General features: G+C 36.5%; 2 protein-coding genes across 2 annotated transcripts; both read right to left on the bottom strand.

Annotated features, from left to right (window-relative positions):
* Positions 1–10005: 10005 nt before the first annotated feature.
* LOC130463695 (uncharacterized) lies at positions 10006–10959 on the bottom strand. Its single transcript, XM_056832907.1, has one exon. The coding sequence runs from the start codon at positions 10957–10959 to the stop codon at positions 10006–10008; it is 954 nt and encodes a 317-aa protein (XP_056688885.1).
* A 1779-nt stretch (positions 10960–12738) lies between these two features.
* On the bottom strand, positions 12739–14580 carry LOC110781751 (putative F-box protein At1g65770). The gene has a single exon (XM_021985801.2). The coding sequence runs from the start codon at positions 14408–14410 to the stop codon at positions 13265–13267; it is 1146 nt and encodes a 381-aa protein (XP_021841493.1). The 5' UTR covers positions 14411–14580; the 3' UTR covers positions 12739–13264.
* Positions 14581–15212: the final 632 nt, after the last annotated feature.

Raw genomic sequence — 15212 nt, 5'->3', positions numbered from 1 at the left:
ATATCTTAATAGACTTGCAGTGGCATTAGGCATATATCCTAATAACTTACCCAAACACATAACCAATTATTTTTTTGTTAAAACTTTTCTTTAAACAACCCGAATAAAATTTGGTAGAACTTTTCTAATTATATAAAAATTCTGTGAAGGTCGTCGACCAATGACGACTAACTAATCAGGTAAAATCTAAACCGTTAAATTTTTAAAACAAATCTAAACCATCCAAAATTTAAAAAGAATATTATTTTATGAGGGGACTATTTGTTTGCCTAATAACATAAAACTTAAAGTAATTTCTTTGAAGGCCCTCCTCCACTCCCAAATTTTATTTACTTGGTATGATCGAAGTACCCTTGAATAATGGATTTAGTGACAGAGTCTTTTGAATCATGTACCCTAAAATATCATCCCGCTCAATAATCACTGGCGGATCTAGTGTGTCACTTGACCCCACTTGGCCAAAAATGTGTACCAATTTCCTACTTAGTACAAAAATGTGACCCCACTTAGTACAATTTCTGGATCCGCCACTATCAATAATGTGTACCGATTTCCTATTTCCTTTGCTCCACGCTATTATTGTTCGTCGGCAAGGAACTAAGGTTAATCTGAGAGTAATTTTAATGTATATATTGCTAATTTTTTCATTTGTAGTGAAAATTCTTGACATTTATAGTGAATTGTTTTGCCATACCCGTGCTACTGATAATTGAACAAGCAAATGAAATAATAGAAATTAAATAATTAGGTTGGTTTGTTTTTTTTATTCAAATGAGCGGAGTAGTTTCAAAAAATAGCAAAAACCGAAATTGTTAGCAGTAGGTTGTTAGAATGTGCGCTAGCGCGCACAGTCCCCGAGGTATATAAAATTGTCCCTTAAAATGTTATCCATCACGAAAAAATTAAAATGCACAAGGAAAAAATATAATGCGTAATCATTCCTTTCGTCCCTACTATAATGGGACGAAATTCACCTTATTAAGAACTGATTGTGAAATGTGTACATGGTGTAGTAAAGTGGGACATGAGATAGAGATAGAAAGAAATTAATTGTAAAAATTTATCATATATAATATGAGGAAAACTTAAAGGAACATTCAAAAAAAGAATACGAGCTGCGAGACAATTTTTTAAGGGAGAGAGGGAGTAGTAAGTACGAGCATTGAAATTTGAACTCTCCCTCTCTTACTCAATTAATCCCAAAGATGGCTTTGGGCCGGATAGGGTCAGGCTTTCGATCGAGCCATGGACAGTGGGCTTGAACGATTCCAACCCATGTCAAACCCACCCAACATCATGGCGGGCTGAGATGGGCTGAAAAATTTAAAACAGGGCTTAGGTACGGGCTCTCGTGTTGGTATGGGTCGGGCCGCCATGCCTAAGCCTTTACTAAATTTATAGTTTTTCGTCGCCTCTGGTCAAGTCGTGTCATGTCTTGTCGTGTTTTTTCACAAAAATACAGGCCAGGTCCGATCCACGACCCCCGACTTTGTACCGAACTGTACATTTTTCTGATGGGTCCGGTCGGATTGGGTCGGGCTAGACAGGTCCACAGCCATCTTAGTTAATTCCTCTGTATTTCTATCTTTGGGGATATAGTAAAGATAGGGAAAATATGACCTTCCATGCCATAAACCTTGATAATCATTATGAATGTCCGGGCCTAAAACTTTCTAGTTGCAGTTGATATGAACATGTACAGTCGTACAGATGTACTGTAACTAGTTGTCAATTTTCTGCACCTTTTGAGGAAAGTGTCCGTACGATTTAATTCTAATGACCAAAAAAAAAAAAAACCCTGAGAATACTGCGATTTTAATTAGTACTCCGTAGAAGTCTAGAAGGTCCCGATTGTACGTAGATGTACGTGCAATCGGTCATTTTATATTTTTAACCCTTGAAATATACATTTTTATAGTTAAAAGCACAATTTTATAGTTAAAAGTACATACTGTTTTAAAAGAACGTATTGTTAATAATAAAACATGTTATTAAAAGGTATGCAATTAACCGTTAAGGAAATTAAAAGCTACACTTGAATAAATTTGTGTGCAAATTGAGAGGATATGTAAATTGTTGTTGGTTGCTCACTTTTTAGGTTTAGATTTTTTTTCTTAATTAGAAGAAGGTACTCCGTATTACGGAGTATAGTATTTGAAAAAACATTCGTGCGTCAAAATTATAAAAATGTGATTTTAAACTAAAGTTTGTGCTTTTAGAGGGGTTAAAAATTACAAAACGACTTGATTGCATGTAGCTCTACATGCAAACGGGTGTACTTTTTAATTTGTGTGATATTGTACATAGGTCAATGGTCATGTATCTTAAGTTTTAACCATTAGGCTAACAATTCATTGGTTCTTGTGTCATTTACGTTGTACCGAGTTATATTAGAAGTATCGTTATATCACAACCATTTTAAAGGAACAAAATGCATTTCAACGTTAACTACAGAGGTTATAAGGAGCTCGTGTAGTAGGTGGAAAAAAGCTCAACATAACAATTATCCCTATTTTATAAACCCAACAATAAATTGCCACCCATGATACTCGTATTAGTTGTTGTTTGGTTGATCATATAAATATTGAGCATAGTTTTTGAATTTTGAGTATGTATATTTGTTTGCTCATGAAATTTCTTTTCCTTTAAGGCTCTGTTTGGTAGGGCGTAAAACGTTTTCATGGAAAACGATTTTTCCGTTTTCAATCATTTTACGTTGTTTGGTTGGGTAATGGATGGAAAACAATTTTCCATGACTCCCTCAAATGTGGAAAACCCTTTTCCATTTGAAACTGAGGGAAACCACTTTTCCTTCTTTCCTTCTTACCTCCCTCTCTTTTCTTCCCCTCAATCTTCACCATCATCTCCCATTTTCCTTTAAGGTACCAAACAAAGGAAAACTAGTTTGGAGTTGTTTTTTCCCTTGAAAAATATTTTCCATGGAAAATCATTTTACATTGAAAATGTTTTACGCTCTATCAAACGGAGCCTAAGAGTAAAAGTAAAGTACTTTACCAATTAATTCGGCTAACATCCAACTTTTATGAATTCCAATTTTCAATGCCAATTAAATATGCACTTACATATTCATTAAATTTGATATTAATGGTATTTAACCAATGAATATTTGTTTTACTCAATCTGATTTACCTGGTTTATGGGCATTCAAAATCTAAAGTTAATTCTATCCAAATTTCCATTAGTTTTTTCGGTTTTTTCATGAAATGCCCATGAGGTTTGCAAAAACGCACCAAATACCCTCGCGTCTTTTGAATCACATAATATACCCCTATTTTTTCCCAAGTTTGCACCAAATACCCCTAAACCGACTTTCCGTTAGTCATCCGTTAAGTCGTGTTCATAATTCATAAAATACACCTATTTTGAAACTAAGTTGCACCAAATACCCAAACTGCTTTTAAACTGCAGAATTTGATTTCCACAAATCGTTCACCTAAATCAATTTAATCAACCTAAAAGTTAAACCTAAAACAGAAATATAAGTAATAATCAAATAAAATTGTGGAATAACAAGATTTATATAGCGTTTAAGAGTGCTTTATTACATCCCTGTTAGGAGCCTTTGAAAATCTTTATTCACTCTGCGTATTGCCCTACCTGGAAGCCTGGATGCACTTGGCGTGAATGCAAGGAAAAGAAACAAAAGAAAAAGAGGAGACATTGCTGCTGCTAGCAATGTAGCATCACTATGGGGATTGGAAAGTCAGCTTGTATGCCAGTGAGAAATGTAATTAAAAGAGGAGATAAAAGAGAAGTAGATCCATTCAGAAATCATGTTTTAGCAGCTTTGTTGTTGGGATAGTCTAGTCTCTCGAATGCAAGCTGGTTACATTGGTTGGTTATCAATACGATTTCCCATTAATTTCTCTTCTGCAGTCTTATTTTTCTCCATTCCAGACCTTTCTTCTCTAATCTAAACCCATTCTTGCAGCAGGTGCGGCACTGCAACACACAAAAAAGAACCAACAAAACAAGAGATAAGAAATACAATTTAGGTAGCTTGTAATCTTAACGTGCATTAACTTGTTGCTGAGCCCTTTTATATTGAGGATTGCCGGTTGCTTACCCATATTTGTGGTATTCTTTACTCTTTACAATTAAAATCATAATATGTTCTCATAAGTCATAACCCGTGCTTTGTTCTCCTCTACAAGAAAGATTAACGTGTTCTCATAAGTCAAGCCCCAGTAATTCAGTATCTTAGTTCTTGTTTTGTCAAAGCCCCAAATTTTAATGGGCACAATTTAACCTGCAACATTAATATACAAATCCAATCAACAACCCTTTCTTTGTTAATTACTATCCAAATCGACAATGATATCCCCAAATTACCAACACTTAATTACCGAAAAAGCCTCAGTCGAGAACCCTAGTTTTCGAAAAACCCCCAATAAAACAACCCTAGTTTAACCAATCCTCCAATTGAAGAACCCTAATTTTTAAAACCCCCAATAAGAGAACCCTAATTTATAAAGAAACCCCCAATTTCACAACACAAAAACATCACAAAGAGAACATAATGAAAAAGAATCGAGGGAGGAGTTAAGGAGAGAGATTACCTGTCATCACGGTTAAAGCTTCCAACCTTGGTCAACAATGGTAGAGAGCACAATTAAGAATTGAGGGAGGAGTGAATTCAAGAACAATCCATTTAAATTTGATGGCGCGTGAAGGATCTCGATCTACACCGAAGAACATTGCGGTGGCGCGCGAAGGAGATCGACCACCGCCGACCAGAGAGCAAGAGTAAGAACAGGGGAGAGGAGAGAACAGGGGAGAGGAGAGAGAAAGAGGAAGAACAGGGGAGAGGAGAGAGAAAGATAAGAAGTTTGAGATTTTTTTGGAATTTATGTCGAAAAACATCATTAAGGGCAAAATGGTAAATTGCAACTAACGTTAGACTAGCGTCCGTTAGCTCCAAGTGCATCTCATGAACAGTACGAAAAAATAGGGGTATATTATGCGATTCGAAACACACGAGGGTATTTGGTGCATTTTTGCAAACCTCGGGGGCATTTCATGAAAAAACCGTAGTTTTTTTACCAGTCCCACATCAACGGACAAATTGTCATTCCTAGAGTCATCTAATGATCCAATCTCACTAAACATCAAAAAGTGAATCCATCGGCATCACTCGTAGTCTCATTCGTTTCAATAAGCTAGTCAAAGTGGAGGAAATAAATTCAATATTAGAGATGTATCTCAACCAACAAAACGATAAAATAGTGAAAAGATAAGCACTAAAGGACAAAACACATGAATTAAATTGTGTATTTTACGTGAAAAATGACGTTTGCCGTTTGAAGAATGGCGTTTGCTTTAGAAAAAAAATGGCGTCTGTTTTTTTTAAAATGTCGTATGTTTTTTAAAATTGGCATTTTCATTTCTCTGATCTGTTTTTTCTCGCACACCTCTGATATTGGCCTCACCTTTCTTGTCAAAGTGTAACCATTATACTTTCCCGTTCTTTAAATAATACTCCATAGTTGACTTTACACTCTCCCCCCCGAAGCACTGTATAATTTTGGCTCTTATCCATGCTTCTTCTATGAAATCGGTTGTATTATCTAACCTGCTTTTTGCTTCAAGGAACAATCAAAGTAGGTACTCCATAGCTTGATGTTCTGTATTATAAGAAACCATCTGATCTTTTGCGTCACTGGTCTTTTCAGCTATGGTTAGGTGGTGGAAGGTTTGGTCTGTATTGATCAATAGTTGCCCTTTTGCTAGTATTGTTAAAAACTCTCCGTTTAACATAATGTTATACAGAGTATAATTCTCCGTTTATGCGTTAGAAAATAAAGTAAAAATTACTTTTAAAAAATTATGGGGTAACAAAGTATTTACTTCATTCGTTCCGAAAATATCGCACTATTCATTTTTTATACTATTCACATTACGACCTTGACTTTTTTTTTTTGTGATTCGTACATAAGGAAATTTTAGTCAGGTAGGGTCATATTAGATTCGTATCGATATATATTTTTTAAATATTAACTTTTTATAATTTTTGCTTGCACACGATTTGAGATGAGTCAAAATAATGATTAGAATAGTAAAAGTCAAAGTGCAATATTTCCAACACGGAGTTAGTATAATTTTTATTGGAACCGAGGAAGAGGTATTTATCAGAAATCACCACTTTGGGTTGATTTCTTCACAAGCTAAATATCAGCTTGCTGATTAGAAAGAGAGAGAGAGAATAAGGAAACAGAATTTAGCTAAAGCTTTCTTTTTATTGAATTGAATTAAACGATTTACAGCAAGCATCATATATATATACAAGTGTGATGATGTGGCTCAACCAATAAGATGGCCTTATATGTACACATCAGCTGTTACAAGCTAGGAGAGAATCAGTTACAAGAATGATGTCATTACATGATGCATAACAGAATCCATAACTGAATGAGAAAGTTGTTAGAGCTGTGATGTCATCATGAAGCTTCTAGAATGTTGCATTGCTGTTGTGTTGTTGCCTCGAGCTGTTTAGATGCTTGTGGTGTAGGACTGCAGAGAGCAGAAGGGAAGCAGTAGCAGTAGGTGAGTAAACACCAACACCCCCCCTCAAACTTGGGGTGGGAAGAAAATTCACCATGCCAAGTTTGGAGGATAAAACCCTATGCTGTAGACCAGGAAGGATTTTAGTAAAAATATCAGCTAATTGATTAGAAGTAGGAAGATAACTTAGATGAATTAAGCCCTCAAGAACCTTGTCTCTAGTGAAGTGACAGTCAACTTCGATATGTTTAGTTCTCTCATGGAAAATGGGATTCTTGGCAATATGCAAAGCAGATTGGTTATCACAATGAAGGTGAGCTGGTTGTAGATCATGAATACCCAATTCTGTAAGCAATCTAACAATCCAAGTCACTTCACTAGCTGCTTGAGACATAGCCCTGTATTCTGCTTCAGAAGAACTCCTGGAAATTGTAGATTGTTTCTTGGATTTCCAACTGATTGGTGAGTTTCCAAGAAGAAGAATATAACCAGTGACAGATCTTCTGGTGGTAGGGCAAGCAGCCCAATCAGAGTCACAAAATGCTTGTAAAGTGAGTTGTTCAGTAGCCTTTAGGAGAATTCCTTGCCCAGCTGTGTGATTGACATATCTGAGAGTATGAGTGAGGGCATCAAGATGAGAAGTGGTTGGAGCATGCATAAATTGGCTGAGAGACTGAACAGCAAAAGCCAAATCAGGTCTGGTGTGAGTGAGAAAATTAAGTTTGCCAACAAAACACCTGTAAAGATCAGGATTGGGGCATGCTTGACCTTCAGTAGTCAGCTTGAGATTGAGAGGAAAAGGAGTGACAACAGGCTTAGAGATATCAAGTTCACAGTCACTAAGCATTTCCTTTGTGTACTTTCTTTGTGTAAGAATGTAACCTTCAGCAGTGTGAGTAACTTCAATCCCTAGGAAGAAACTTAGGAGACCAAGATCCTTAATACTGAAAGTATGATGCAAATGAGCTTTGAGAGCACCAATGGTGGTTTCATTTGATCCTGTGATAATAATATCATCAACATAGACAGCAACTATGGTGATATCAGAAGAATCATGTTTAATAAATAAGCTGTAGTCATTTTTGCTCTGAGTGTACCCTTGGGATTTCAATTCATCAAGTAGTCTAGCAAACCACTGCCTGGAGGCTTGTTTTAGACCATACAAAGATTTTGTAAGCTTGCAGACATGACCAGTAGGAGCTGAAACACCCTCAGGAACTTTCATATAAACCTCCTCATCTAGATTGCCATGTAGAAAAGCATTGTTGATGTCAAGTTGAAACAATTTCCAGTTTTTGCTGGCAGCAAGAGAAATGATGCATCTAATAGTTGACATTTTGACAACAGGAGAGAAAGTTTCATGGTAATCAATGCCATATTTTTGTGTGAAACCCTTAGCTACCAATCTGGCTTTGTATCTTTCAATGGTGCCATCTGCATTCTTTTTAATTCGAAACACCCATTTACAGCCAATAGCTTTCTTGCCCTTGGGAAGCAAAACAAAATCCCAAGTATGATTGTTGTTCAATGCTGTGATTTCCTTTTCCATAGCAACTAACCAATTGGAGTCTGTGGCTGCTTCTTGATAAGAAGTTGGTTCAATGTAATCCATGTGAGCAGCAATAAGTGTCTTCTGTTGCTCAGGGAGGCTATCATATGCAACCAAATTACACCAATGTTTCACAGGTTTTGAACACACAAAATCATTGAGATGAGAAGGTGGTTTTGAAACTCTTGTTGATTTTCTTTGAGGTTGTTCAGGTGGTTCTGTGGGAGAAAAAGTAGAAATATGAGGTGGAGAATGTTCAGAAGTGTGAGTGAGAGAAGAAGGTGTTGATATTGGTGTTGATATTGGGGATGGTGAAGCAGATGGAGAATGAAGGTTGTCTAGTATAGGAGAAGAAATAGGATTAGAATCTGTAAATGGAGTGGTAATAGGAAGAAAAAATTGGTTAGAATATGCCTGTTTGGGAGAAGAGGAATAATGGAAAGGGAAATGTTTTTCATAGAAGGTTACATCTCTGGAAATGATCAAGCTGTTGGTAGCTAGATTTAGGACTTTATAAGCCTTCTGGTTTGGTGGATAACCTAAGAAAACACATGGTTCTGCTCTCTTGTCAAATTTGGATCTGTGGATCTTAGGTGTGGTTATGTAACATAAGCAACCAAATATTCTCAAGTGAGAAAGATCAGGTTTGGTTTTGTATAGTCTTTCATAAGGAGTGCAGAAGTCAATGCTTTTCAAGGGCATTCGATTTATCAGATATGTTGCAGTAAGAATACAGTGGTTCCAGTGTCTGTCAGGCAGCTTTGATTGAAAAGCTAAAGCTCTAGCAGTTTCTAGAAGGTGTTTGTGCTTTCTTTCCACAACACCATTCTGTTGAGGAGTATAAGAACAACTCTTTTGATGTAGTATGCCTTTGCTAAGGAACAAATCCTTCATTTTTCCTTCAGTAAGATCAAGAGCATTATCTGACCTAATATATTTGACTGATAGTTCAAACTGTGTTGCAACATCAATGAAAAATTGAGACATAATCTTGACTGAATCCGTTTTATTTTTCATGAAATATGTCCAAGTCATTCTGGTGTAATCATCAACAATAGTAAGAAACTGATTACATCCAGAGAAATCTAAAACTGAATATGGCCCCCATACATCAATGTGTAATAGTTCAAAAGGTCTAGTAGACTTAATACAGCTATTTGGGAATGGAAATCTAGTCTGCTTTGCTAGAGGACAAATCTGAAGAAAGATTCAGCTATACAACCCTGTACATTTACACCTTGTAGGTTTTTTATTTTGCCAAATGACATATGTCCTAGTCTTAGGTGCCATAATTTGGCTTCTTGAACTTCAGCTGAACTGGTAGAAGAAAGTGCACACTTAGGAGATGCTATATTGAATTCTGTCACCAAGAATTCCTCACTTAAACTGTATAGACCTTTCTCCAATTTACCAAGCAGAGTATGCTTGTTCTTGGAATGGTCCTGGATAAGACATTCACCACTTGTAAATGAAACTGAACAGTTTGCATCATGACACAATTTTGATATAGAAATCAGATTGAACTGGAAAGTTGGAACATGAAGAACATCTCTGAGTGTGATTCCTCCACTCAGATTAATGATACCTTTATGTTTCACTTGGAGTTCAGTACCATCAGGTATAGTTATTGAATGTTTACCATCAATCACAGGTTCAAAAGATTTGAATAAAGACAAATCAGAACACATGTGATCACTGGCTCCACTGTCTAAAATCCAATTTCTATTAAATTTAGACATGAGACAGAATGTACCTTGAGGTTGATAGGTAGTTGCTAGACCAAGAGAGCGAGAGCTAGAATTCTCTGCTTGACTAGCAACTTGTTGAGTATGCAAGCATTGCATCAGCTGAGTGTACCGATCTTCAGTGAAAGTAGCATGAACTACTCCTGATCCTTTATCTGTCTTGTTTGCTTTTGGAATGTACTCATCTAACTAAGCTGCTGCTGCTATTCTTTTTCCTTTTCCCTTGAAATCTTTAGGATACCCATGTAACTTCCAACACTTGTCAATTGTGTGATTTCTCATCTTGCAATGTTCACAATATAGGTTGTTTCTGTTGGTGAAATTTTTGTATTGATTTCCAGTTCCTGTATTCTGAGAATTAGGGCTGTTATTGTATGGTCCTTTGTAAGGTTTATTGTCAAATCTCCTAGCATTAAATGCAGTGGACTCTGTGTGTGACTGATGTTTGTGATTGTGTACTTCTTTCTGCTGTTCTTCTTGAAGGAGCAGTCCATATGCCTTTGAAATTGTAGGTAAAGGACTCATCATAAGTATAGTGCTCTTAGGATGCTCATATTTGTCATTCAGCTTCATTAAAAACTGAATTAGCCTTTGATTCTGCTGTGTTTTGAGCAACTGTTGTGTGAGTGTGCAGCTACATCCAGTGCAAACACAAACAGGTAATGGCTCTAGTCCATCTAGCTGGTCCCATAGCATTTTGATCTTTGTGAAGAAACTAGCTACTTCTTCTTCATCTCCTTGTGTTAACTCACTCAATTGTTGTTGAACTGAGAACAGTTGAGGACCAGATTCCCTGCAATATCTGTCTTCCAACTCAAGCCAAATTGCTCTTGCAGTTTTGAGATAAAGAACACTCCTAGCAATCTTTGGCTCAAGAGAAGCTAGCATCCAAGAGATTACTAGATCATTACACCTGATCCATATTCTGTGATTTGCAGAATTTGGTGCTGGCTGATTCAAACTGCCATCAACAAAACACAATTTATTTCTGGTTGAAAGTGCAATCATCATTGACCTCCTCCAATCACTGAAACATTTTCCTTCAAATTCAATGCTCACTAATTTTGTGGCATTCAAATCACTATTGCTTAGATAATAAGCAGAGTTAGGATTCTGAGAAGGTTCTTGCTGATCTGCAGGCATTTTGCTGACAGAAACACACAATCTCTTCGAAGAATTTTGATCAGAAAAATTTATGATCAATTGATCAAACTATGAACAAAGCTAGGAGGAATTTGCAGCAGGATCATACGATCATCTGCTCTGATACCATATCAGAAATCACCACTTTGGGTTGATTTCTTCACAAGATGAATATCAGCTTGCTGATTAGAAAGAGAGAGAGAGAATAAGGAAACAGAATTTAGCTAAAGCTTTCTTTTTATTGAATTGAATTAAACGATTTACAGCAAGCATCATATATATATACAAGTGTGATGATGTGGCTCAACCAATAAGATGGCCTTATATGTACACATCAGCTGTTACAAGCTAGGAGAGAATCAGTTACAAGAATGATGTCATTACATGATGCATAACAGAATCCATAACTGAATGAGAAAGTTGTTAGAGCTGTGATGTCATCATGAAGCTTCTAGAATGTTGCATTGCTGTTGTGTTGTTGCCTCGAGCTGTTTAGATGCTTGTGGTGTAAGACTGCAGAGAGCAGAAGGGAAGCAGTAGTAGTAGGTGAGTAAACACCAACAGTATTACTCCGACTGAACGACTTCAATGAAACCCAGTTAAAACACTCCATCATATCAACTCACTGTAGCATTAAAAAGAAGATATCCTCATAGCAGCAAAAAAAAATCAAATATTAAGCAAAATCAGGAAACAAATCTAAAAGAAGAAACACTGTTGTCAAGTACGGAGTACTCCGTACTAGCTAGACAACATTGTTATTATTTTTTGTTTTTTTTTTATAAACCTAAAAATATTTTTTGTTTTTTTATAAACCTTAAAAAACAAAATATGAAAGTCATAAAAAATAGTTTCCCCTCTTCTGTTGTGAGTTTTCAAAATCAATATGATTACATGGCGTATGATATTGTGATATTTTTTTAAAAAAATAATTAAGATTCAATCTAAATCAAATGACTTGTAAAACCAAAAAATCAAAACTGGTTGTGATACTTTACCAGCGGTTTTGAGTCAATAAAATTTTTGTGGAGTTTTTTTTTTTTACGCATAGCACACCCGGTTTACCGGAGCGACTACATCCGGATCCGACCCGTGTCGCACACCTTGCTTATGGTGGGTGAGTATCCCAACAAGAGTTTCTGCATACAGCGAGGCTCGAACCCGAGACCTCCCTTAAACGACATCAAGCTGCTTACCACTTGAGCCAACTCTATGTTGGTAAATTTTTGTGGAGTTACATTGTACATTTAGCTATGAATTCCTAAATACAAAAGTTTATGACAAAACCCACGTATCATAAAGCGCATAAACCAGGTCCTGAAATGTGAGCAAGCTAGCTTAGAATCTTAGATGCAGGAGCTTAATGCAGTCTACCTTCCATGGCAAGCTGTAAAAAGATCAACAAAAAGAACCCATTGGCTCAGAGAGTCACAGATTCACAGGTCACAAGACTCACAACTAGTACTACTATTTGTATGAGTTTGTGGCAAGGTATACATACCTACTTCACAAATTAAATTGCTTTTTGCAGTTTTCAACTTTCAAGTCCACATAGAATAATTGATCATGATTAGCATCCTTAATTCTATGGGTTAAGGTCCTCTAATAATATTACTTATTAAGATTTAAGAGCCAGAAATATAACTTGTGCATATCCATGTCCAAAAAGAATTCAACAAGCATTTTGCTGTAATGGCTGGTTATGTTAATAGTGTGTTGTACAGAGTTTATGTTATCTGATGTACAATCCAGCAATACACCTTCCCACAAAGGCTAGAATTGAGAGTTACAACAATGTTCAAACATTAAATGATGCAAGGCAACAATGTATAATAGACAAGTTCGAAATTACATATGGTTTGATAAAGCCGAATTACACAAATACCTGAAAAACATTGGTAAAGAAGAGCGATTTCCTTCAATATTGCATAAAGATCCAATAATTCCCAAAATACGTTACTTTCTAACTTAATTCCCACCATACCGTCCACGTCAGTAAGGGAGAAAGAAAAGTATTTTTTTTTCCGGTTCAACGTTGAACCAAACCGCTATCTCAGATGCCGGTTCAATGGTAGCGGTTTGTTTTCAGATAGCGGTTTACCTCTTTAAACCGCTGTTTCAGATAGCGGTTTATCGTAGATTTTATAAAAAAATTAGACCGGCTTTCTTGCTGACGTGGACGGTAAAATGGGAAATAAGTGAAAAAGTAGCGTATTTTGAGAATTTACGAATCATCAAACAATATTGAAGGAAATCGCTCGGTAAAGAGGTTGAAAATTCAGAACTTAAACTTGGAGTTGAGTTTCTATGCTGAAATTGACAAGGGCAAGTTGTTCATGGAAGGGGAGAACAACCTCTTATAGGTAGGGAAACACTCAACCATCTTGATACTCCGATTATCAAACCGAAACACACGACCAACGAAACGTTTAATTGTCCTTCTTACATTAACAAATTCCAGAACAGGATCCAAGAAATATATGCAATTCCCTTGACAACTCGGAAAATCATCAACACTAACAGAAAAACAAACATCTTTCCCTAGCACAAAAACTCGATTTCCTAATGAATCTACATCAACCCAAGTACCCCATTCTTCATCAAGCCTATACACTTTCATGTTCACAGTACGACGACCACATAATCCGACCCTTGGCTCCTCAAACATAGCCTCTTCTTCTTCCTCCAAATAAGAATCAACCACATAAAAATGACCAGCAGATTCAACTAAGTTTTTCAAGTGACCAAACCCACAAAGTAGGGGAGCATATTGAACAAGATTCCTAGATCTATCAATCCAATATACAATTCCAACATTATTAATCACATAAAATTGGTTCTTATAACACATTATATCATCATAATAAGTTCCTTCATCACTCAAAATTGTCCAATTTTCATCCCCAAATCCCCAATACCCTAATTCCCTTGAATCGAACAATGCTAGAATTCCACAACCATAGAACAATACCGCTTTCGTGATGGTAGAACCAGTGGGTATGGTTGTAAAATTCAAACGATAACCTCTTGCTAATTCAATTAATCGGAAATCTAATAAGTTCAGAGACTTACGAATATTGTTATTATTACCGGGATATTGTCTGATTGGGAGATCAGAGGAGAGTGGATTTCGGAGCCGCAATTCGCCGGAGGTTGATTCCACAACCTTAACCAAGCAGGCGACACCTTGTGTTTGGTGTTCGAGGCGGCAGATTGTGACGGGAGATAAGACGGCGGTGGCGTTGATTGGCGGAGGCAGAGTGAGTGAAGATTGATTTTGACGGTAGGAGAAAGAGACGGCGGAGCGCCATGAAGTGGAAACTGCACGGAAGGTGAAGACGTCGATGCGAGATTCGAGGTGTTTTCCGATGATCACGAGTAATTCCTTAGGGAGGTCTTCCCAATTGTTTCTGTATATGTTTGGCGAAATTGTAGTGTTTAAGTTGCTCATCTCTTTCTTCAGTTTTCTCTTACCAGCAAATCATCAATCATCACCGGCACAAGCTACCCAATTGCACAAGCACATGCACAACAACTCAAATTCGTAGTCAACGGTGCCGCTGTTTTTTTTTTAGCAACCGTCTCTTTTTCACGCACCATTATCGTATTGAAAATTTGAACTCTCCCTCTCTCTTACTCAGTTAATTCTAACGGATTTTTCATGAAATACCCCCGAATTTTGGCGTAATTCACCAAATGCCCCTCGACTTTCAGAAATTCACCAAATGCCCCTCACAAATGACTTAATACCCAAAATACCCTTACTAATGATGCGCCGTTAGTCCTCCGTTAACCTAATTTTCAAATTCACCAAATACCCCTATTTTAATACTTATTTCACCAAATACCCTTATTCAGAAACTTAATTCACCAAATACCAATAACTTAAAATTACTCATTTTGATGCTCAACGGCTAGTTTTTGTGTTTGAAAATTAGCCGTTGCTTATTGTTTGCTTATAAATACTCTTTTTCTGACGGTTTATTGTAGTTTTCCTATTATTTTGTTAATTTCATATCATTTTTGTCATGAGTTTTCTTTCAAAATCATCATCCACACCCAATGAGTCCACATATGTAAGAGTCCCAAATAAATTTTGTTATCATGGGAGAAAATTTGACATCCGAATATCTGATACAACACTCAATCTGAAGCTCCGGTACAACACTAAAACAGAAAACACTCCTAAAAACACCTCAAAACGTCGCAACTCTTCAAGAAAATAGCTACTTCTTTTGTACCTTATTCTTTAT

The sequence above is a fragment of the Spinacia oleracea genome, chromosome 6 (genome assembly GCF_020520425.1).
Source record: "Spinacia oleracea cultivar Varoflay chromosome 6, BTI_SOV_V1, whole genome shotgun sequence".
Taxonomy (NCBI): domain Eukaryota; kingdom Viridiplantae; phylum Streptophyta; class Magnoliopsida; order Caryophyllales; family Amaranthaceae; genus Spinacia; species Spinacia oleracea.
The sequence above is the reverse complement of the archived record's forward strand: the minus strand, read 5'-3'. Positions and strand labels throughout refer to the sequence as shown.